This window comes from Urtica dioica, chromosome 1 (genome assembly GCF_054948205.1).
Source record: "Urtica dioica subsp. dioica isolate 48M chromosome 1, U.dioica_male_clone48M_v1_H2, whole genome shotgun sequence".
Lineage (NCBI taxonomy): Eukaryota > Viridiplantae > Streptophyta > Magnoliopsida > Rosales > Urticaceae > Urtica > Urtica dioica.
In genome coordinates this window covers 15,127,234-15,152,077 of record NC_142756.1, presented here as the reverse complement: position 1 = coordinate 15,152,077, position 24,844 = coordinate 15,127,234, and the positions used below count along the sequence as shown (strand labels likewise).

General features: G+C 39.3%; 2 protein-coding genes across 2 annotated transcripts; both read left to right on the top strand.

The window, feature by feature from the left end:
• Positions 1 to 13,836: 13,836 nt before the first annotated feature.
• On the top strand, positions 13,837 to 15,164 carry ENODL3 (early nodulin-like protein 3). Its single transcript, XM_089627692.1, has 2 exons — positions 13,837 to 14,118; positions 14,601 to 15,164. The coding sequence occupies exons 1-2, from the start codon at positions 13,926 to 13,928 to the stop codon at positions 15,026 to 15,028; spliced, it is 621 nt and encodes a 206-aa protein (XP_089483818.1). The 5' UTR covers positions 13,837 to 13,925; the 3' UTR covers positions 15,029 to 15,164.
• A 1,885-nt stretch (positions 15,165 to 17,049) lies between these two features.
• SWI2 (switch 2) lies at positions 17,050 to 20,631 on the top strand. Its single transcript, XM_089613998.1, has 8 exons — positions 17,050 to 17,420; positions 17,491 to 17,597; positions 17,696 to 18,605; positions 18,929 to 19,176; positions 19,247 to 19,373; positions 19,451 to 19,726; positions 19,804 to 20,131; positions 20,253 to 20,631. The coding sequence occupies exons 1-8, from the start codon at positions 17,070 to 17,072 to the stop codon at positions 20,555 to 20,557; spliced, it is 2,652 nt and encodes an 883-aa protein (XP_089470124.1). The 5' UTR covers positions 17,050 to 17,069; the 3' UTR covers positions 20,558 to 20,631.
• Positions 20,632 to 24,844: the final 4,213 nt, after the last annotated feature.

The following is a 24,844-nucleotide window of genomic DNA, read 5'->3' as shown; positions in this document are numbered from 1 at the left end:
GTCCTCCGTGAGTGTTATCGACCAGTTAAACGCACCAGCAAAATCCGAACTCTTATTCTCATGGATCGCTTGTTTTGACAGTTCCAAATTTCCCAAATGAGCACCGCAAGAAGCTTAAAGCCATGATTAGAGAGTGATACCTGTTCTTCAAAAATAATGTCCCGCAGATCTCTTTGCTGGGCAGAATCTCGGAGTCGTGTAAATGGAGAGTTACGCCAAGCCTCCTCCACAAAAGGGCAGAAAAGAAGCGCATGGGCCGCAGAAGGTACATCGAGGCGAGACCGAAACGTGGTGAGCCTCCAAACTGCCGTGAGTAGGCGGGGCAGCGACATTTCTCGTCGCCGTATGATATTCACTCTTGACTGTGTAAATACCTTTGGCATCAGAATGCCAAACTATTTGATCCAATCAGTTGGAGAGAGGCCTAGTCATAGCAAGAATTAACTCCGCTTCAAAAGGGAGAAAATTCTCGCTAACCTTTCGTCGGTTCCAGGCTCCCGAGCGGAGAAGAAGATCGTTGATCGTAGATTCCAGCGACAGAGTTCGTGGAGATTGAACCTTGAAGTTAGGTGGCAAGGGAATCCATTGTCCCTCGCGCAGGAAACTCCATTCAATCCGGTCATAGGCTTTGCTCATGTCGACTTTAAGCGCACATTAACCGACTCTCCCAGCTTTCCGGTATCTCATCCAATGATTGCACTCGAAACCTAGCATTATGTTGTCATTTATCTTCCTACCCGCGATACATGCACTTTGATTTTCATCAATAATGTGATTGAGAAAATGTTTTAGCCGATTAGCTAGGGCTTTGTAGACAACTTTGTAGAGCACATTGCATAGAGCAATAGGTCGGATATCTTTTACTTTGCTCTCGCTTTCTCTACCTTTGGAACTAGGGCAATGATTGTCTTATTCCATTCCTCCACCGAATCTCCATTGTTCAGAATTTTGAAACATGCCTTCGAGATGCGATCCCCGATGAGTCCCCAATAATTTTGGTAAAATAAAGCTGGCATACCATCGGGCCCCAGAGACTTAGTCGGATGCATACTGATCAGGGCATCCTCAACATCTTTCTTGATGAACTCAACCTCTAACTTTTCCATAGTCGTCTCCGGAAGGTGCATGAACTTCGAGTTGAGAACATTCCTCAGATATGTCGTAGTCGGATTTGCGCTCTCAAACAGCCCCCAGAAAAAAGATGAAAGCGCTTGAGATCTCACTAACGGACATGTGTCTTCCTCTGTTCTCATCAAGAAACTCTCTGACCCTGTTGTTGCGGCGTTGATGATTTTCTTGGGAATGAAAGAACTTAGTGTTCTTGTCACCTTGACCTAACCAATTTGCTCGGTCATGTTGCTTCCATTGGAGTTCTTCCATAGAGAAGTTTCTCTAGCTTAGCATTCAACACGCCAATCTCCGAAATACTTGACCCATGGCATTCATCTTTCCTTGCCTCCTCAATCTGCTCTCGAAGGTCTTTAATATGTTTTGGGATATTACCAAATTTTGCTCGCTCCCATTTGTCTAGTTGCGAGCTAATAGAGTTTAATTGCATGGACATATCTAGGGGAATATCCGATTACCCGTTTCCATCTCTCCTCAATGATACCACCACATTCCTGGTTATGAATCCACTTTTCTTCAAACCGGAACCGTCTCCCAATTATTGTATTCTTTTCCGCATCAGCCTCTGGTCCCACTGGGTCAACGCGTAGACCAATAGACATGTGATCCGACTTACACTAGGACAAATAACACTATTGGATGCGATTTTTGTCGCATCCAATGGTCCGTATGTCGCATCCAAAAGTCAAATTGGATGTGACTTTTGATGCGACCAAATCGCATCAAATGCTCATGGATGCGACAAGTCGCATTCAAAAGGTCGGATTTTTGGATGTGACTATTTGGATGCGACTTGTCGAATCCATTTTCGCATCCAAATGGATTCAATTGGCGGGATTTTATACATTTGGATGCGACTAGGCGCATCCAAATGTCTACCCGCCATAACACGGGTGTTGTCTATGGTGCCTACAAGCAGAGTAGTAGTCTTTACTTATGTACATTTGATGTAATAAAGTCTCACGAAGACTCTTGCTTGTAACTGCTGAATAATTAATAAAAGTTGAAGCGTTCATTCATTCTTCCGTCTGTTTAAAGCTTTATGATAAACTATAGTCTTTAGTCCTTAAACAAACCTAACAACAAATGTAGAGTCAAATATAGATTTGCATGAACAAACTCTTCATGGTTTGCTTAAAACAGTATGTTAAATTCCGAGAGTTATATTCAGTAAATATTGTGTAATTAGTGTAGGATATTATTTCCTGTTTTATAGACCTAATTAGTTCCGATTATTCTAAGATATATTCTGTTTTTATAATTTCTTTCCTGATTAGTAGTCTAGGTTACTGTTTTTATGGGATTTAGTTATATCCTTGTACTCTATAAATAATTTCTATCGCTTAATGAGAAGATTATCATTTCCGCATATTTTACCTCTGCTCTCATGGTATCAGAGCCACAAACACATCAAACACATCTATAGGATCTTAGCCAATTCTCATGGCTGATCCAAGTATTAATAGCACCGGTTCTACCAGAAATAGCACCGGTTCTACCAGAAATCCTTCTCGGTCTGGTGGATTGAATTCTATCACCACCACCGATCACCTTCAAACCCATTCCATTACTTCTCAGAAACTGAATGGAAGTAATTTCATGGAGTGGTCTCAGTCTGTCAAACTCTTCGTTCAAGGGAAAGGTAAATTTGGTTATCTTTCAGGAACCACAATCAGACCGGACGCTAAGGAAGATCTCATCGGCTACAACACTTGGGAGGCTGAAAACTCGATGATAATGTCCTGGCTTGTGAATTCTATGGAAACAAGTCTAGGAAGAACATATCTCTTCCTTCCCTCGGCAAGTGAAATCTGGACGATAGTAAGGGAGACATACTCAGACCTCGACAATGCTGGCCAACTTTTTTGAGATCAAGTCTCAATTGAGGAAGGCTAGGCAGGGCGAGAAATCCGTGACGCAGTACTACACCGATCTCAAGATGCTTTGGCAGGGGATGGATCTCTACTGCGATTACGAGTGGAGCTGCCCAAAAGACAGTGCCTTCTATCAGAAGACTGTCAAGAAGGAGAGAGTATTTGATTTTTTGGTTGGCTTAAATGCAGATCTCGATGAAGTTAGGGGCAGAATCCTTGGTCGAGACCCACTCCCAAGCACACGCGAGGTGTTTTCAGAAGTCCGCAGAGAGGAGAGCCGCCGTCAGGTCATGCTCATGCCCGGTGCCAGTGATGCCTCACCAACGCAGCCAGAGATGAGTGCTATGGTGACTTCCAAACCGAATTTCAGCAACCAGTTCTCAAAGAAATCTGACCGGCCAATCTGTGAACATTGCAATAAGGTGGGACACATTAAAGCTAAGTGCTGGAAACTTCATGGCAAGCCGGCTGGTTCGCAACGATCCTTCAACGACAACAAAAGCGCTCTCCAAGTCTCTCAGCCGACACCAAGCAGCCCCAGAACTCAGCCATTGACTCCAGAACAGTCTTTCTTCAATAAAGACAATTTAGAGCAATTGCTTAAGCTGTGGACTTCTCATCAGTCATCCTTTCCATCATCATCCTTAGCTCAGAAAGGTATCCATATGACAGCCCTAAAAATATCCTTAGACAATTCTAATCCATGGATCCTAGACTCGGGGGCCTTAAATCATATGACTGGCTCTTCCTATCTGTTTCACACATATTACCCTTGTTCAGGTCATGAAAAAGTGAAAATTGCAGATGGATCTCTCTCTGCTATTGCTGGGAAAGGTTCAATCATTTTATCCCCATCCATAACCATATCAAATGTTCTTCATGTTCCTAATCTTGCCTATAATCTGTTATCTGTCCATAAATTGACAACTGATTCACAATGTAAGCTCACGTTTGTACCTATTGGTTGTGATTTTCAGGACCTATGCTCGAGGAAGATGATTGGCAGTGCTAAAGAATATGGAGGGCTATACACTTCACCTCCGAGGCAAACTTGAGTAAATAAATTCAAAAACCTCAGTGTTCTAGTTTCTTTTCATTATCTGATGAAATAATGTTATGGCACTTTCGTTTAGGCCATCCAAGTTTCGGTTATCTAAAACATTTGTTTCCTTCTATGTTTCAAAATAAGAATATTGATCTTTTACAATGTGAAATATGTCAATTAGCAAAACATAAAAGGTCTAGTTTTCCTACGTTGAAATATAGTCCATCTAAACCTTTTTCTTTAATCCATAGTGATATTTGGGGACCATTACGTGTAAAGAATATAACTAACACACGGTGGTTCATTACTTTCATTGATGATCATACTAGAAACACATGGATATATTTACTAAAGGATAAATCTGAGGCTGAAAATACATTTAAGATGTTTTATAAAATGGTTGAAACTCAATTTAATAGCCGGATACAGATTTTAAGAACAGATAATGGTAGAGAGTATTTTAATAAAATTCTTGGTGAGTTTTTAATTGAAAAAGGCATAATCCATCAAAGTTCTTGTGTTGATACACCTCAACAAAATGGAATTGCCGAAAGAAAAAATAGACACCTACTTGAAGTTACTCGAGCCTTAATGTTTTCAATGAATGTTCCAAAACGTTTTTGGGGAGATGCTTTACTAACTGCTTCATATCTAATTAATAATATGCCAAGCAAAGTTCTTAGCTATAATACCCCTATTCAAACACTCAAAAAAAATTTCTTGAAAATAAATGTTTCACACATCTTTCTCCGAAAATATTTGGGTGTACTGTTTTTGTTCACATTCATAATCATAATAGAGGAAAATTGGACCCAAGAGCAACTAAATGCATATTTCTTGGTTTTTCCCTACACAAAAGGTTTTAAATGTTATGATCCTAGCTCGGGTAAAATCTTTGTAAGTATGAATGTCACATTTTTTGAAAACAAACCTTTTTTTGATAAAAAAACCCTCTTCAGGGGGAGAAAAATGATAATGAAGAGTGTTTTTGGGAAGTAAATACTCTGCCTATTTCTTTGCCTAAATCCGATTGTGTGCATAATGATATTTCATCCTATAATGAAAAAGAATATGATTTAATTGAGAGACAAAGCACTGATTTTCGTGTTAACTCAAGAGTGCAATTGGAGAATGAAGTTGAAACCCCGGCATTGTCATCATCGGAACCGGGCTCGGGTCAAGGTAACATATCTTCACCTTCTATCATGTCTAACTCACCCATAACCACTGAAATTAGTGATGAGTCAACCGAAGACCTAGATGAGCCTATAGCCCTAAGAAAAGGTACCGGAAATTGCTCCAAGTTTCCTCTATATCCTTTGTCAAATTATGTTTCATATCAAAGTCTTTCTCCTATCTTTAGAGCATTTACCACAAATCTTATAACTGATGATGTTCCTAGTTCTATACATGAAGCTCTAAGTAGTCCTAAATGGAAGGAGGCTGTTTTAGAGGAAATGAGAGCTCTAAAGAAAAATGAGACTTGGGAGATAACATAGTTAGCTAAGGGAAAACGGACTGTTGATTGCAAGTGGATTTTTACGATCAAGTACAATGCTGATGGGATAGTCGAGAGATACAAGGCAAGGCTTGTTGCTCGAGGGTTTACTCAAACCTATGGGCTCGATTATGAGGAAACCTTTGCCCCGATCGCTAAACTTAATACGGTTCGAGTTTTACTCTCTCTTGCAGTGAATCTTGATTGGCCACTACGACAATTCGATGTCAAGAATGCATTCCTCAACGGAGAATTGTAAGAAGAAGTCTTTATGCAACTTCCCCCGAGATTTAACCAAAATTCCAATGGGAAAGTGTGTCTCTTGAAGAAGGCGTTATATGGGCTCAAGCAATCTCCACGAGCTTGGTTTGGAAGATTTTCAAAGGCAATGAAGGATCAACAGTACACACAAGCTCATGGTGATCATACCATGTTCTACAAACACTCTCTCAATGGTAAACTAGCCATATTGATTGTTTATGTGGATGACATAGTGATGATAGGAGATGATGAGGCCGAACTCAATAGGTTGAAGCATTTTCTAGCTCAACAATTCGAGGTGAAAGATCTAGGGAGCCTTAAATACTTCTTGGGAATGGAAGTTGCTAGGTCATCGAAGGGAATTGCTATCTCACAAAGAAAGTACGTGCTTGACCTACTCATGGAGACTGGTTTACTCGGCTGCAAACCTGCCTCTACACCGATTGATCCAAATCATAAGCTTACGAAGTCAAATGGTGAAAATCTGGTTGATAAAGAGAGGTATCAAAGATTGGTCGGAAAGCTAATTTACTTAGCACATACACGGCCAGCTATTGCTTATGCAGTGAGTCTCGTGAGTCAACACATGCACAGCCCGTCTAAAAGCCATCTAGAGGCAGTGTATCGCATTCTACACTATCTCAAAGGGAGTCCAGGAAAATGAGTTTTTTTCCAGAAGAACGACAGCAGGCAGATCGAGGTCTTCACGGATGCTGACTATGCTGGATGCTTAGACGACCGACGATCAACATCAGCGTATTGCACCTTCGTGTGGGGAAATCTTGTAACATGGATGAGTAAGAAACAGGCTATTGTGTCTCGGAGTAGTGCAGAGGCTGAATTCCGAGCCGTGGCCCAGGGTATTTATGAAATCATTTGGATCAGAAGCATCTTGAGTGAGCTACAGATCAAGTTCACAGCTCCTATGAAGTTATTTTGTGATAATAAGTCAGCCATCAGCATTGCTAATAATCCGGTCCAACACGACCATACTAAGCACGTGAAATCGATCGTCACTTCATCAAGGAGAAGCTAGAAAGGGGGGAAATCTGCATGCCTTTTGTTCCAACATCAGAACAACTTGCCGATGTTCTCACCAAAGGGCTTTACAGACAGAAATTCGAATACTTTATAAGCAAGTTGGGCATGATAGATATCTTCACACCAACTTGAGGGGGAGTGTTAAATTTCGAGAGTTATATTCAGTAAATATTGTGTAATTAGTGTAGGATATTATTTCCTGTTTTACAGACCTAATTAGTTCCGATTATTCTAGGATATATTTTGTTTTTATTTCTTTCCTGATTAGTAGTCTAGGTTACTGTTTTTATGGGATTTAGTTATATCCTTGTACTCTATAAATAATTTCTATCGGTTAATGAGAAGATTATCATTTCCGCATATTTTACCTTTGCTCTCACAGTATATTCGCAATCTAAAGATCAAAGTGCTATTGATCTCAATATGATTGTTAGGAGAATCTATGATGTCTGGTTATGGGACATTGAGAGTTGGAGACTCTATAGTTCTTCCTAGATATCTTCCTAGATAATATTCAATGGATCCACTCATTACAATTAATTAGAATTCTTGAGTAGAAAATATATTCATTTGAATCAAGAGATTTTAGTGTCAACTCTTTAGTGGAGTCGGTTGACATTAAGCTAGAACCTGGAAAATGATTGTGAACTTTTGAGTCCAAGTATGCTAGCTGAAGCTTTGTTCATTTGGATCCATGAGGTAACTACCACAAGTCTTTAGAGTAAGATTAGTTAAACATGAAAGCTAAGCCAAAACAAGTTCGAATGTTGAACTAGACAAGTTTTACGAAAATTTTCTAAAGGGTAATTTTGTCCTTTTGGACGTGTGATGGTATGAATGTCAATAAATAAGTTTTTTAACATTGTCATATGATAACAATGGGTTCAAGTCACACCGCCAAGTTAAGAGAATTGGGCCTTGTGGATTGAATTTCATTTCATGGAATTTTATGAAAATTCTTAATGGGCTTTTCTTATGTTGTCATGAACAAATAAAAAAACAGCTAGAAGCTCCTTCTAGAAGCCATGAAACCGTCCAACCAAAAGAAAGAAAGAGGAATTATTTTGTGCATTGATGTATGAAGATACTTGCCAAAAGGAAATGAAGAAACAAATTTCCTCTATGAGTAAAGTAGATGGGCGACAAGGCAAGAAAGAGCAAACAAAAGAGGAAACAAATTTGCTTCTAGAAGCATGAATTGGACGTGCAAGGTGGGAAAATAGGAAATGAATATTTGCTCATGAATATGTGATATTCTATAGAAAAGAGGAAACTACCTTTTGAAGGTAATCCTCCTCCTATAAATACCCCACCTCATTCACAACTCACAACACACAATTTTAGAGATTGAGAGTATTTCTCTCTAGAACTTGTAGCCGCCCCCCCCCCCCCCCCCCCCCCCCCCCCCTATCTCTCTCTCTAGAATCCCTTCTTGTTCTTTGCTTTGGCACCTAGGTCCTCATTAGACCTAGAATTTGTTTTAGCTCTTTGGCTCAAAGACTTGTTATTGAGTCATCGTGTTTAAAAGTTCACACACACTAAATCCAACCATTCTCTTAAGACTCTAGTGGTAGAAACTTTCGTGGTTGCTCACAGGTTCAAGAAGACTAGTGGGAGAGGCGAGCTGCATGGGGGAGACGAACGTTTCAACCTTCCTAAGACTTCTCAATGTTCAAGCTCCATTCGAGGTGGTACCGAGTAAAAATTAAATGTAGTTTTAAAATTTTAAATTATACGTTCATGCGCTTTGCCTAGGCTGTAAAAACGTTTTACGAGTTTTTAAAGAAATTTTTATATGCCGCCGCTTACTAGAAGCGATAAATCTTTCTTAAACCCTAGATCTATTCCAACAGCGGGAACGTATTGGATGCGACTATTCAAATCCAAAAGTCTTTCCCGCGTTGTGGCGGGCAGAGTATTGGATGCGACTAGTCGCATCCAGTTTTAGTTTTACTTTAAAAAAATTAATATTTATTAAATACATAATAATCAAAATAAAAATTCGAATTAGAAAATAAATTTCTTTTATAACGTAATAGAAAATATTATACACGTTCGATAACAATAAAGTGTAACATAAAATATTCAATATTATACACGTTCGATAAAAATAAAACTATTTCTTGCACGCTTGGTACCACTTATCCACCGTGGGTGATCCTCTTCCGCCTCTACCTCGGGATGCGCTGCTGCCTCCTCTTGCGCTACTGCCGCTAAGACGCTCTCGTTGAAATTCGACCGATGGTGGCGTTTGGTTATCAGCCCTTGTAACTGGTGGCGGCATAGTCTGAGGCTGCGGCGTCGAGGGCGACGGCTGACCGGGTCTCATGTTCTGTGTGAGCTCGAAGATCTGTCGCTGCATCTTCTCCATCATCGCTTGCTGGGCTTACACCGTGGACTGCAAGTCGCTGATAACTGGATCGTGCCGAGTGCACGAGGATGAACCTGATGGCAAGCTCACGTCCTGAGCTGCATCGAGGAGCAAAGCTCCCCTAGGGATCGTGGGACCTATCCCTGTTTCCTAGTCTCGACGTTGCCCGAGAACTACACGCATGGCTGCCTGTTCTACGTCATCGATGTGCACCTCTGCGCCTTCTTCATCGGCTTGCCGTTGAATATCCGCCATTTGACTCTGGATTTGTTCCTTTACAAATGTGATAAGAAATATTTTAAACAAACTTCTAACAAATTTTTAACTAATCCCAACCCTTAAACTCACCGGTAAAGAAAGTTATGAATTAATGTTAAAAGAAAAAGGTAAATAAAGATGTTAGTTAACAAAATAAATTAAAAAATATAATCAATTTAAAATTTTAAGGTATTTGTTTAGGGATTAATTAGGGGCCCACCCAAAAGTATGTGTACTAGAATGCCCATAATCCAAACAGGCGAAACTATAATCTCATGTGGGTAGAAAAAATCACTCAATGATCACTAAAAATCATCAAAACGATCTCTGCTATATGGAATTTATTTCAAAGTGTTCAAGAATGCTCGGAATTATTTTTTTCTTTGACATACCTCTTAATTTTTTTTAAGGCACATTTGTTGTTAGTGGAGATTAAATCCACAACCTCTATAATAGAAGTGGTGTGGAATTACCAGCTAGCTTATGCTAAGTATCACACATACCTCTTAATTTAACTACAGGGTTATTTACTAGGCATATGAGCAAAAAAATAAAAATAAATTGCCTAAAAGCTAAATTAATAACTAAGGTAATGTTTCCTTTTCTTTTAAGCTATGCTACCACAATGTTTCTACGCACAAGTTTCTTCCGGTTTAAAATGCCATGTTATATTCTACATGTATATTTTAACCTCAAATTTATATATATATATATATATATATATATATATATATATATATATATATATATATATATATATATCAACTTTACATATTTGAGGACCAGAATTGAAGATTATTGGAATTTGAGGACACTATATTTGATTTAGTGAATTCTATTTGTATATGCATCTATGTACATTAGTAACTTAGGTTGATTCAACTATTTGTATATTTACAAATGATTAAAGATACTCTTTTTTTACATTAGTTTTACCCTTCTAAGTTATATATTTCTATTATAGAGTTTTTTTTGCACAAGTTCCACGAGCTCATTTTTTTTTTTTGAGCTTTTGAAGCTCTTCTTGCTTGCGACGCTTTGTCTGTACTCTTTTCTTAGATTACGTACCTTTGATCTAGAGGTTTATAGCTCGCTCAATTTGTGTTTGCATGACATCATATATAAATCGCCAACTTTGTAGGTCCTATTAATAATTTGTCGTGGCTATTGATAAGTGCGATTCATTCACACTTATCAATGCTTTTTAAGAGTGAATTGAGACTTCCTATTAGGTGTTTTATGATTATTTTGTAGTTTTTATTATGATTTCAGGTGTTTGAGGCCAAGAGGAGTATTTAGAGTGTATACGAGTGAAATTGGAGCATTATGGAGCTATTTAAGGTCATTCGTTAGAAATTTGAAGAGAGCTGAAAAAGCCGACCCTGAAGTCAACACGTTGCGTCAACAACATAACGCATTGAATATCCAACGCAACGCATCTCCTAGAATCCACTTCGGACAAAACGATACACGATGATCATGTGGAGGGAACACGATACGCCACTCGACGCATTAATGGCGCAGAACAGCTTTAAAATTTGTGTTTTGAGCTAATCTTGACCCTTGGATCACATCTGAGGGTCCCAAAATACTCCTAAAATACACATTGAAACACCATATATTGTTTATTAGGTCTAAGGGGAATAGGAGACATATTTTGGAGAGAAAGTCTAGAGCTAAGTTACAGCTTGGATATTGAAGAAGAAACCATTGTAGGAACTTGAGAAAATAATAAGAAGATGGAGAAGAGCTTGTGAAAACTCTCTCAAACCTATTTATGTACTTGTCTATTGTCTATTCATAATTTTATCATTCTATGACCCTCTTTTTTTTTTTACTTGTTCTTGCTTGAACTGTAGTTGTTAATCATTCACATTCCTTACTTGAATCTTGTTAGTCTTTTCAGATAACCTTTGTTGATTAAGATTATTGTGAGATTGTTGGAGTTGGATATTGATTTAATTGTGGAGTATTGATAATTGATTGTCTACGTTTCTCATTTGTGATTATACTTGTGCTCATTTTCATATTGCTTTACTTCACTAGGACAAAAAACGTTATCCGGTGCGACGAATGTCGCACCGAATACTTCAAATGTCGCACCTAAAAGTTTATTAGGTGCGACATTAGGTGCGACGGCGTCGCACCGGATAACCCGTAGCAAAAGGCATTAGGTGCGACATGTCGCACATAATAGTCATACCTCTAGGTGCGACATATGAGGTGCGACAATGTCGCACCTAATATGTTTTTTAAATTAAAAAAAAATTACAAAATCGGAAGTAGAGGGGGGGGGGATGCTGATCGATCCAGGCGGCGGGGCGGGGGCTGGTCCAGGCGGCGGTGGGGCGGGCGGGTGGGGGGCTGGTCCAGGCGGCGGGGCGGGGCTGGTCCAGGCGGCGGCGGGGCAGGCTGGGAGAGAGAGAAATAGAGGGAGACGTACCAGGGAGGGCCGGCAGCGGCGGAGCGGAGAGGGACGGCGGCGGGGACTGGCTGAGAGAGAGAGACAGAGTGAGACGGTGAGAGACGGCCGGCGAGATATAGAGAGATAGATGGGGACGTACCAGGATGGGCCGGCAGCGACGGAGCGGGGAAGGACGGCGGCGGGGGCTAGCTGAGAGAGAGAGAGACCTTGTGAGACGGTGAGAGAGAGAGAGTGAGTGAATGTGTGAAAAAATGAGAAAAGTCGGGTTTAAAACCCTAATAATCATATTGTCGCACCCAATATGAAATCCCAGATCCAAAAAATAATTCGGCGGGATTCGCTGACAAATTTAATTTTAAAACTCATTGGGTGCGACATTTGTCGCACCTAAAGGTATTAGGTGCGACATTTGTCGCACCTAAAAGTATTAAGTGCGACATTTGTCGCACCTAATATGAGCTTAGGTGCGACTATTAGGTGCGACATGTCGCACCTAATACCCTTCCGCACCCAATATGTTAATTTGTAGTAGTGCTTGATTATAAGCATGAGTAGCTAAAACACATAGAAGGGGTGCAATGTAATCGATGACTTGATTTGATTGTGGTTGATTTCATGCTAGGTTTATGCTTAATTTTGGGTTAGAATATTGAATTCAAGGGAATAGGGTTGTTGTTTATCACTAATCAGTTTAGCTAGCTAATTAGTGAAAATTCATTGGCTAGTTTAAAGACCGAGAGGTAATAAACGAGTAATTTCTGCTCTTTCCTTCATTTGTCTACCTAGATCTATAGAAAAACTAAGGGATCCGTGTAGTTGTTTGAAATATTGGACTAATTGTAGTTATTTGCTTTGATAGAACCCAGGTATAGGTGTAAGTTCGTCAAATAGTCAGGTCCATTCATACTTGAGAGAGATTAGTGGATAAGAGCGATTTAGGCTAAGTCTTTCCCAATCTAGTCATCCTTAGAGTCCTCAACTTAACCGATTAAATCGTTGATCCAATGAAGTCGCTTCCCTTCGCTTTTTTATTGTTTTTAAAATCATTGTTAATCACTTTTATTCTCTTTTGCATTTTAATTCATTTTCACTCTAAAAATATCAAAAATAAATCCCACTTACATTTTCATAACTCAAAAAAGTTTTGTAGTTGGTTTATATCGAAAATAATTCAAACGAGTTCCTAGTGGAAATTTAATATTTGTGCTTAGACACCTTTTATTACTAATTGGGGACATGTTTGTTTGCATCGTGAGAGTTTTGAGCAGTGAAACAAAAATTCGCCACCAAATATATGTTGTTATTATTTTGATCTGCGTAGCGAAGCTAGTAAACTTTTGCCTCCCTATCATAGTTTTCTTTTTTTTAAAAAAAAAAAAAAAAAAAAAAAAAAAAAAAAAAAAAAACCTCACTACCTATCATATATATATTTAAAACCTCCCTATCATAAAATTACAAGCCAAAATATATTATCGCACGCATAAAATATAATATGAATTGCAGTTCTTGATATGTTGCAGATATGTAATTGAGATAACTACAAGTGGAACAAGATCTGTTCTTCGTTAAGATTAAACGCACTTACAAAGCAAAAACGAGATTAGCGTTTTCAGGTTTTAAATATGAATTAATGTTAATAGAGAGGCTGTAAAAATTATTACAGAGTAAAGGTAAAAAGCGTTTCATTAGAGACCGTTGAGTCCAATGCATGGTGCTACGTGTAGACCGCTCTTAGTTGTAAAGCGAGCCTTATAATGAAACGGTTTTGTTATCATCTTAGACTGAGGCCGAGACCGACCTATTAATATTATTATTAATGCACTCTCAAATATTGCATTTGCATGTTTTACAACGGTCACATATAAGTATATTGTAACCGATCTAGCTCATCACTTTCTCTATAAATAATCTGTCCATACACACACAACACCCTCATCCTCAAATCCCATATCTATATCGATCTCAACCTTTACCTCTCGATCTCTATATACACATTATATATATAAGAAGAGAGGATTAGAAGCATGGGGTGTAGTAAGAGTAGAATTTGTTCAGGATTTGTTGTGGTTTTCGTGATATTAATATTAATGGAGTTTGTGAGCTTGTCAATGGCTTACAAGTTCTTCGTTGGTGGTAAGGACGGTTGGGCTCTGAACCCTTCTGAGAATTTCGACCACTGGGCCCAAAGAAACCGCTTCCAGGTCAACGACACTCTCTGTACGTCTCTCTTTCTCTCTCATGAAGTTTGAGCTTATTCTAACCATCATAGTAGGTCATAACTATTTTCAAACCGTCATAACCGAAACATTTGAAATCTAACGATTTCGCTGCTTAGGTTTTTTTTTTTTTTTTTTTTTAATGGTGCATAAAAAACATTCATATTCTGATTTGCCTTAAAAATAATTCAATGCTTCATAGACAGTTTCAAAGTTGAAAAAAAAAAAAAAAAAAAACAATCGACTTGCCTTGAATAAAATTCAATTCTTTATAGACAGTTTCACTTTCAAAGCTGCATATATATAAAAAAAATTCGGTGCCACATATATGGTATTAGTTTTCGGATGCTTCAGCTGTATAATAGTTAAAAATAAATACGATCTATTATAATGCTTAGAAAACTTGAGTATCGCTTCTATTTTGCATGCCCTAATTATACATTCGCATATGCATATATGATATATGTATGTATATATATATAGTTTTCAAGCACAAGGAAGCAGGGTCAGAGTCAGTGTTGGTGGTGAAGAAAGAAGATTACTATTCATGCAACACCACAAACCCCATAGTCTCCCTCGCCGCAGGAGACACTCTCTTCCGACTCGACCGCTCCGGAGCGTTCTACTTCATCGCCGGAGCCGCCGATCTCTGCAGAAAGGGGCTCAAGCTTCACCTCGTCGTCATGGCCGTCCGCAACAAGCACCAGCCTCCGACGGCGACTTCTCTGCCTCCGGCGGATTCTCCGCCGCCGGAGCAGCAGGTCGATCCTTCGGCGCTTGATGACGCTCCTTCTATGGCGCCGGGGAATAACCACCGCTCAGCTGCCACGTCAGCGCTGGCCCGGGGCAGCGGGGCTGGTCTAGGGTTTGCTACTCTTTTGGTGTTTATAATCAGCTTTCCGAGGGTTTAATTTCAAGCTAATATGATTGATGTAATAGATATGTAAGAGATGATTATCGCTGCCTTGGCTTGGTTCCGGCATTTGTTTGCAAGCTAATTAATAGTTATGTTCTTTTATAGGCGTTGTTTTTTCTTGGTATTGATATTAATGGAGCTCCTCTTCTGTGTTTGAGTTTATATAATTTTATTTTATTTCATAAGTTACTGAATATTGGAAAACGGAAAACTAAATATATTTCAAGTATTACAAAGATTGATAAGTACGAACAACTTCAATGCATTATACTAAAACTATTCATTATATAAAATATATTTTTTTTTCCGAAAATGTTCAAAAAAGAACAATTTAATATTACAGCTTAATAGTTGTATTGTAAGATAAATCGTGGGTTTTTTATAATATAAAAATTCCGGGTTTCAAAAGTATCTTTCTTTATGATAAAAATTAATTACTATAGCTGTCTTAGCGAAAACCGATTATATTGAGTGGAACACGAAAATACAAATGAAAAATTATGTGACGATTGTTGGTGATATAGGTTAAAATTTTGGTTGAGTGTATGTAGCGCGAGAGTAAAGTTAGTGATTGGTTTCCTCGACCGTGGGTTAAATCAAACCCAAAATTTTGACTGTAATACACTCGTAAAGGTCGACCACATTCAGGTGAGGGATTCGAGGTAAGAATCCTAGCTTGGTCGAGGCGGTTACTTTTTGAAGATACGCGAAGATGTTTGAATCTCACTTGAGTACTAGTCTTAATTTATATGAATGCCAGCTTCTCTGATCTTGTATGTGACTTTCGGTCTTTAGCTTATGGCGTTAGTGTGTTTCTGTTTTTGTTTGGTCCTTGAGCTCGTTGTACTTAGACTCCCCGACCTATTTCTGCACTATGCTGAGCTGACCTTTTAATCAATCTAGTTCTTCATTACACTATACTAGTATCGATTTTGTTCGATATTCTCATAACTTCGTCCATAATTGTTTCACGACCTAAAAACTATTTATGAACTCGACCGAAATCTGAAACACATTGATCGGCGACAAAGAGATACAAACATGGGGGATTGAGAGAAAATAGGGAAGACAACGAGCTTTAGGTATAGATTAAACAAACAAAAAAAATCAACTCAACATGAATAAATAAGTAAAAACACAATTAAAAGAAGGGATTGTTTGAAAAATATAACTAAAATGGGAGGTTTTTTCCATTATTTTGAGCAATATTTTTTCCACTTCTATGACAGCATATGTTATGAAAAACTGCATTGACAAATATGTCATGAAAAAAAAATCATACTTGATGACAATTAGTCATAAAAAATGAATCAAAGCTTACTAATGGATAATAGCAAAATATCCTCCCATTTAGTCATATTTTAGAATAGTCCCTTAAGAGAATCGGTATATTGTGGAATTAGTATATGATTTAAGTTGAAAAGTGGATATTTGAGGTCATTTTTCTATTTTTAACGTGTAATTCTGAATTTGTCTCTCTCGCGCCGCGCGCACATTTATCTCCCAATTAAACATCACATCTACAATTTAATTGAGTTTTCAGGTTTCTAGTGCTAATATTTTTCTTGTCTTTTTTTTTTAATAGAAAAATCTAGGTTAGGGGATATATTCGTATGATATTCTCATATAGTTACTATTTAAAAGTATATTGGCAAGAAGTTTTGAACTGAACTCGAATTTTGAACAAATTTGGCCTATTTTTTCAAGCAGCTAGATTTTTATGTTACCTTCTAAGTTTTGATCAAACCAATACCATAATTGAATATTAAAGTATATGTAAGCATATGAGGAACATAAGATCCTTTTACTTTCCGAAAGAGGGCTATTAAACTTTAAAATCATTTTTCCCCTAAAAAAATGACTAAACGATGTCGTTTTCTTGGTTGTTTCCGATGTCGTTGAATTTCCGATGTCGTTTTCTTGGTTGTTTCCGATGTTGTTTTCTTGGTTGTTTGAAAAATAATAATAATAATAATAATAAATTATTCTCTTTTATATTTAGTAGGAAGCGGCAAATACAGTTTCAGCGATCCGTGATGTCTCTGCGAGCGCTGAAAGAGTCTCTGAAGGCATGCTCTTCCTCTTCCTCTTCCTCATCCATTACTCTCTCTCAATCCCAATTCCGATCCCAAACCCAGGGAGTTCCAAGAATACCCCCAAAAACAACCCTTTCTCAGCAGCTTCTTCGCCTCGAAGACACGACCCCACATCGGTCCCTGGAAGTCAAATCCAATTCCAGAAAGGTCTCTGAAGATCACGATGAAGAAGACGCTTCGGTACAAACCCAAGTGGCTGCGACGCCTGAAGTCGCCGAATTTCAGTTCGAAAACACTGGACCGTACGAGCCTTTGCTCTTGTCGTCGGAGAATGAAACCCCTGTCATCCAGGTAATCTTTATCGATCGAAAAGTCGGATTTCAGAGCGACATAATTGATCAAAACCTTATCGCGGTTTCAGGTCCCTGCGTCCATAAATTGTAGATTGCTTGAACACCAGAGAGAAGGAGTGAAATTTCTTTATCGTCTCTACAAGAACAACCATGGAGGCATTCTTGGAGATGACATGTATTCGCTCTTTCAAACCTCTTGTATTCTTTATCGGTTGCTTGATTTGAAAATGAAGTAAAAGTTTAAGTTTTTGACTTTCATTGTTGCTGGAACAGGGGTTTGGGTAAAACCATTCAGGCGATCGCATTCTTGGCCGCTGTATATGGGAAAGACGGAGATAACTCAGATTCTAGGGTGTCGAAGAAAGGCCCGGTATTGATAATTTGTCCCACTTCGGTCATCCACAATTGGGAGAGCGAGTTCTCTAAGTGGTCCACTTTCAGCGTTTCCGTTTACCACGGAACGAATCGGGATTCGATTCACGAGAAATTAGAAGCGCGCGGAGTTGAAGTGCTCATCACGAGCTTCGACACGTATAGAATACACGGAAGCACTGTGTTGGAAGTGGAGTGGGAGATCATGATTGTCGACGAAGCTCACCGGCTTAAGAACGACAAGTCCAAGCTTTACCAAGCCTGCCTCAGGATCAAAACCTTGAAACGCTTCGGTCTCACGGGAACGGTGATGCAGAACAAAATCATGGAGTTGTTCAACCTCTTTGACTGGGCTGCGCCGGGATCATTGGGAACCCGAGAACACTTTCGGGAGTTTTACGATGAACCCCTCAAGCACGGTCAAAGGTCAACCGCCCCCGAGAGGTTTGTCAGGGTGGCCGATGAGCGGAAACGGCACCTCGTGGCCGTGCTCGACAAATACATGTTGAGAAGGACGAAAGAGGAGACGATCGGGCATCTCATGATGGGGAAGGAAGACAATGTCGTGTTTTGCGCGATGAGCGATTTGCAGAGACGGGTTTATAGGAGAATGTTGGAGTCTCCGGACGTACAGTGCCTCGTGAATAAGGACCGTCGGTGTAGTTGTGGAAGCCCTCTCGCCCAAGTCGAGTGTTGCCATAGGACTGTGCCAGATGGCTTAATCTGGCCCTACCTTCATAAGGGTAGCCCCGATGGTTGCGATTCGTGCCCCTTTTGTATTGTTCTTCCTTGCCTTGTCAAGCTCCAACAAGTATGGTTTTTTCATCTTTGTCCTATATTCTTAATGGTCTCTTTGCAATCCGACAAATATGATGGAAAGGAAAATAGAATCCCTCGTATTTTCCTTGTTTATTTCAGCTTGAGGAAATTTGAGGGAAAGAAAAATGAGAGGGGAAATTTATTATTACATGTGGGGTTCTATTTCCATGGAAAATTGGGTGGAAATTGAAATCTATCCAAATTTCTACATAGAATTATGGTTTTCCTTCCCATTTTCCGGATTTCAAATAGACCCTAAGTGAAACGGCTGTTACTATTATTTCCTGTTAACTGATTGGATATGACTCCTTGCAGATAAGTAACCATATAGAGCTGATAAAGCCTAACCCTAGAGATGAACCGGAAAAGCAAAAGAGAGATGCGAAGTTCGCTTCTGCTGTTTTTGGCTCTGATGTTGATTTGGTAGGAGGGAATGCGCAGGTCGAGAGTTTCATGGGACTCAGTGATGTCAAACATTGTGGTAAAATGCGAGCATTGGACAAGTTGTTATCATCTTGGATGTTGCGGGGCGATAAAGTCCTTCTCTTCAGTTACTCTGTCAGGTAATTATCAGATCACTCGATAACACTTTTTCAATTTTCTGGTGTTTCATGAATGACTCACTTGACTCAGGATGCTTGACATTCTCGAAAAGTTCATGATACGCAAAGGCTATTCCTTTTCGCGACTGGATGGTTCTACGCCATCTAACTCGCGCCAATCTCTGGTTGACGACTTCAACTCAAGTCCAAGCAAACAGGTTATTGTTTTTTTTTTTTTTTGTCAATTGATGAAGGTGATGTGCTTTTTTCTTGAAACTTCATTTATTCGGTTCAGATTTTCCTCATATCAACTCGGGCTGGTGGGCTTGGATTGAATCTTGTGAGTGCGAATCGGGTGGTGATATTTGACCCGAATTGGAACCCAGCTCAAGACTTGCAGGCCCAGGACAGGTCTTTTCGCTTCGGACAGAAGCGCCACGTCATCGTTTTCCGTCTTCTTGCTGCTGGTTCGCTCGAAGAACTTGTTTACTCGCGACAGGTGTACAAACAGCAACTCGCAAATATTGCTGTTTCTGGAAAAATGGAGAAGCGGTATTTCGAAGGTGTCCAGGTATAACCCATTTTTTTAGTGAGTATTCACCAATGGAAAGTGGTGATATTCTCATCACTATGCTTGTTCATTTACAGGATTGCAAAGAATTTCAAGGGGAGCTATTCGGGATTTGTAATTTGTTCCGTGATCTCTCTGATAAGCTCTTTACCAGTGAAATTATCGAATTACATAAAAAACAAGGTCAAGAGAATGAACATCCTCCCAGTAAGGAACCAGAATCCATGGAACTTGGAAACACTTCTGTTTCTGAAGACCATGATAATCAGCCTAGTCAAGGGCCAGAATTAATGGATCTTGGAAACACTTTTGTCCCTTTAATGAAGTCATCGTTATCACAATCAGAGATTGGAACAGTTCGTGATACCAGGAAAAATTCAAGTAACCCGGCACTTGAAGATCTTGGTTAGCAGTCATTATCCTTTTTCTAATTTCATGCCTTTCATTCACCATCACAGTTTTTATCATCGTAGCATTCATTTACAGATGGTAATGAAAGCATAACTGAATCTCGAATCGTGTTTAGGTATTATGTACGCACATCGCAACGAAGACATAGTCAACTTTGGAGCTGGAGCCCAAGGGCCTCAGATTGATATTCCGAGACACCCTTCTGTGCCTGTCGGCCCAAAGAAGTCGGAAGAGAAAGAAAATGTCTCTTCTTGTATGACCCGGAAAAGAATTCAATACAGCCTTCTTGCCCGGTTTGTGGGTATGGATGAGCTTGAGTTTAGCAAATGGTTATTATCTGCAACTACTTTCGAGAGAGAGAAGGTGCTCAGAGACTACAAAAAGAGGAAAGAAAAGTCGCTCTGTAAAAACAAGATTTGACTTGTAAATTAACTTTGTGATTGTAAATGACAATGCTACTCACCCAAGAATTTACTAATACTAATTCGAGCTAATCACGTACCAAGTGAGAATATATATTGAAGGAATCGGTTAGATTAGGATTTTATTATAGCATTTACTTGGTCAAAGATTTGATATTATCCTGTAGATAATTAGTTTCCTTAGTTTCCTGATTTTGCATATATTTAGGAGTTAATATCGAGATTTGTATATCTCCTTGTAACCGTACCATGTAACCTCTATTTAAGGGGCTTTCTCATAAGAAATAAAATCATCCGATTATTTCCATAAGCTTTCATGGTATCAGAGCGTACTCCTTATGGAAAAATCGGCCAACCCTAAAACAAAAATACCTCTCCCTCTATTACCCAAATCAGCAATATGGAAACATCCCATTCATCAGCCGTCCATTCGTCTATGCTCATAATCGGGCATAGACTTACCGGGCATAATTATCTAGAGTGGGCTCAGTCCGTCAAGCTTGCGATTGATGGGAGAGGAAAGCTCGGCCTCTTGACAGGTGAAACCAAGCAGCCGAAGGAAGGAGACGATGGATTCACCACCTGGAGGTCGGAGAACTCACTGGTCATGGCATGGCTTCTCAACTCAATGGAAGCCTCAATTGCCAAGCCACACATGTTCCTGAAGACGGTCAAAGAGATCTGGGACTCAATCAGAGAGACGTACTCTGACCGAGAGAATGCGTCACAAGTCTTCGAATTAAAGACGAAACTGTGGCAATCCAGGCAAGGAGGACGAAACTGTTGCAATCCAGTCTTGGTAGAAGACCGCTGCCCTCTATCCGAGAAGTCTTCTCTGAAATCCGAATCGAAGAAAATCGAAGAAAGATCATGCGTGACACTGAAGGAACTGGCGATCAGATTCCGGAGACATCTGCTTTGTTTACACACGGAAATGAGGAGAAGAAGAAACCGTGGTGTGAACACTGCAAGAAGCCTTGGCATACAAAAGAGACCTGCTGGAAGATTCATGGCAAGCCAGCGGGATACAAGACGAAGAGAGAGAGAGCTCTTCAAGCTAATATGGCCGATACTTCTCAAGAGCAATCAGCCAACTCCGAGCAGCCACCATTCACTAAGGCTCAGATAGATCAGATCCTAAAGATGCTACAAACCACGAATAAAATAGGTCAAAAGGCTTCTTGTCTTCAAATTTTTTCTTTCCCGGATAATAAAGAAGTGTACTTACAACACTTTAGACTAGGACATCCTAGTTTTTCTTATTTAAAAAAGTTGTATCCCAATCTTTTTATAAATAAAGACCTTTCTTCTTTTCATTGCGAAATTTGTGCTGTAGCTAAACATCATAAAAGTAATTATCCTAGTCGGATTTATACTCCTACGTCTACATTTACACTAATTCATAGTGATATCTGGGGACCATCTAGAGTATCTACATCAAATGAGAAGAGGTGGTTTATGACTATAATTGATGAACATACCAGAATAAGTTGGGTTTACTTGCTAAAAGAAAAAAGTGAGGTTGAAACCATTTTTAAATTTTTTTTCAACATGGTTCAAACTCAATACAATGCACAAATTAAAATGTTGAGGAGTGATAATGGTCGAGAGTATTTTTCAAAAAGTTTACAAAACTTTTTTGTTGAAAAAGGTGTCATTCACCAAAGTTCATGTATTGATACTCCAGCTCAAAATGGTATTGCGAAAAGAAAAAATAGACATCTCCTTGAAGTTACGAGATGTCTTTGGGGAGATGCTTTACTTCATGCTACATATCTTATTAACCGCATGCCCTCTAAAATATTGGATTTTAAAACTCCAATAGATGTTTTTCAAAAATATTTTCCTAACTCTCGAACCATTAACTCCATGCCATTGAAAATTTTTGGATGCACTGTTTTTATTAAAAATCCTAATCGGACAGCAAGTAAACTCGATCCAAAAGGTAAAAAATGTGTTTTTCTAGGAGTTCCACCTACTCAAAAAGGATATAAATGTTTTGATCCAACAACTAAAAAAATGTTTATCACCATGGATGTTGTTTTTTTTTAAATGAAGCTTTTTATGATAGTTATCTTCAGGGGGAGAATCATAATGAAGATACAAATTTAAAGTGTCTAGAGTTAGATTTTCTAAAAACGGATGAAATGGGTGATTTTTAAAAAAATAATGAAGATGGTGAAATTAATCCTAATTATAATATGGAACTTACTGATCAAATCAATGATCATGAAAGTCAAAGTGAACCACCTCACATTATAAATGAAGAAAGTGAATCTGGTGAAATAAAAAAGCGGAAGATTTTAAGTCCTTTTGACAAATTTTATACGAAGAGGAACCGGAATCAAGAAATAGAGGTTGTCATCGCTCCTACAGTAGATCATGAATCCGAGCCGGAAGTGGTTAATGAAAAAGGTAAAGAAATCCTAGAAAGTGATCTCCCTATAGCTCTAAGAAAAGAAAAAAGGTCTTGTACTATGACTCCTCTATATCCTATGTCTTCCTATGTCTCTAACACTCGTCTATCTGTGTCCTTCAATACCTTCACCACAAATGTGTCTTCTCTTGTCATTCCTAAAAGTATACAGGAAGCCCTATCTGAACCCAAATGGAAGGTGGCTGTTATGGAGGAGATGAATGCACTTGAGAAGAATCAAACATGGAGGCTTGAAGAGTTGCCTCGTGGGAAACCGGTTGTTGGCTGCCGATGGGTATTTACACCCAAGTTCAATGCCGATGGGAGTTTAGAAAGGTACAAAGCGAGACTGGTTGCAAAAGGGTATACTCAAACCTACGGCATTGACTACATGGAGACATTTGCCCCAGTTGCAAAGCTGAATACAGTAAGAATCTTGTTCTCCATTGCCGCTAATATGGACTGGTCTCTTAGACAGCTAGATGTAAAAAACGCTTTCCTCAATGGGAAGCTAGAAGAAGAAGTCTATATGAGTCCACCTCTGGGATTTGAAGATGAGTTCGGATCCAAAGTATGCAAATTGGAGAAAGCCTTATACGGGCTGAAGCAATCTCCGAGGGCCTGGTTTGACAGATTTACTCAATTCGTGAAACGACAAGAATACAAGCAATCTCAATCGGATCATACCCTCTTCATAAAACACTCAAATGACGGTAAAGTGTCAATTCTGATTGTTTATGTGGACGATATAATTCTCACAGGGAATGATTTGATCGAGATAGAGGCTTTGAAAAGGAAACTTGCTACATAATTTGAAGTAAAAGACTTGGGAGAGATGCGATACTTTCTGGGAATGGAAGTTGCTCGGTCAAAGAAGGGAATCTCAGTTTCGCAGCGCAAGTACATCCTCGACCTACTTCAAGATACTGGAATGAGTGCATGCAAGCCTGCAGATACACCAATAGATCCGAACTTGAAGCTGGGAAATATCAAGGAAGGGGTTCCGGTCAACACACAGCAATATCAACGTCTGGTAGGCAGGCTAATCTACTTATCACACACGAGGCCAGATATCGCCTTCGCGGTAAGTATGATAAGTCAGTTCATGCACTGTCCATTTGAGGAACATCTTGAAGCGGCCAACAGAATACTACGCTACCTAAAGAGCTGCCCCGGAAAAGGTCTCCTATTCAAAAAAGGAGAAGACAGGGGAATTGAAGCCTTCACCGATGTCGACTATGCAGGGTCGGATGTGGATCGAAGATCTACTTCCGGGTATTGTACGTATGTCTGGGGCAACTTAGTAACATGGAGAAGCAAAAAGCAAAGTGTGGTGGCAAGGAGTAGTGCTGAGGCCGAATACCGATCAATGGCTAATGGAGTGTGTGAGTTGCTGTGGATAAGAAGAGTCCTTGAAGAATTGAAGCTAAAGATTGAATTGCCAATGAAGTTATTCTGTGACAACAAAGCTGCAATAAGTATTGCTCACAATCCGGTTCAACATGATCGGACGAAGCATATTGAAGTGGATCGGCATTTTATAAAGGAAAAACTAGACGCAGGCGTCATTTGTATCCCATTTGTAGGAACAACCGAGCAAACTGCGGATGTTCTCACAAAAGGACTGTTTCGACCAATGTTTGAAAAGATGATTTCCAAGTTAGGCATGTATGATATATACTTGCCAACTTGAGGGGGAGTGAAGGAATCGGTTAGATTAGGATTTTATTATAGCATTTACTTGGTCAAAGATTTGATATTATCCTGTAGATAATTAGTTTCCTTAGTTTCCTGATTTTGCATATATTTGGGAGTTAATATCGAGATTTGTATATCTCCTTGTAACCGTACCATGTAACCTCTATTTAA

Coding starts and splice junctions, on each gene's coding strand:
- ENODL3 (XM_089627692.1), top strand. CDS start 13,926: ATGGGGTGTAGTAAGAGTAGAATTTGTTCAGGATTTGTTGTGGTTTTC. Junction 14,119..14,600: donor CCAGGTCAACGACACTCTCT/GTACGTCTCTCT, acceptor ATATATATATAG/TTTTCAAGCACAAGGAAGCA.
- SWI2 (XM_089613998.1), top strand. CDS start 17,070: ATGTCTCTGCGAGCGCTGAAAGAGTCTCTGAAGGCATGCTCTTCCTCT. Junction 19,177..19,246: donor CTCTTCAGTTACTCTGTCAG/GTAATTATCAGA, acceptor CACTTGACTCAG/GATGCTTGACATTCTCGAAA. Junction 19,727..19,803: donor GGTATTTCGAAGGTGTCCAG/GTATAACCCATT, acceptor GTTCATTTACAG/GATTGCAAAGAATTTCAAGG.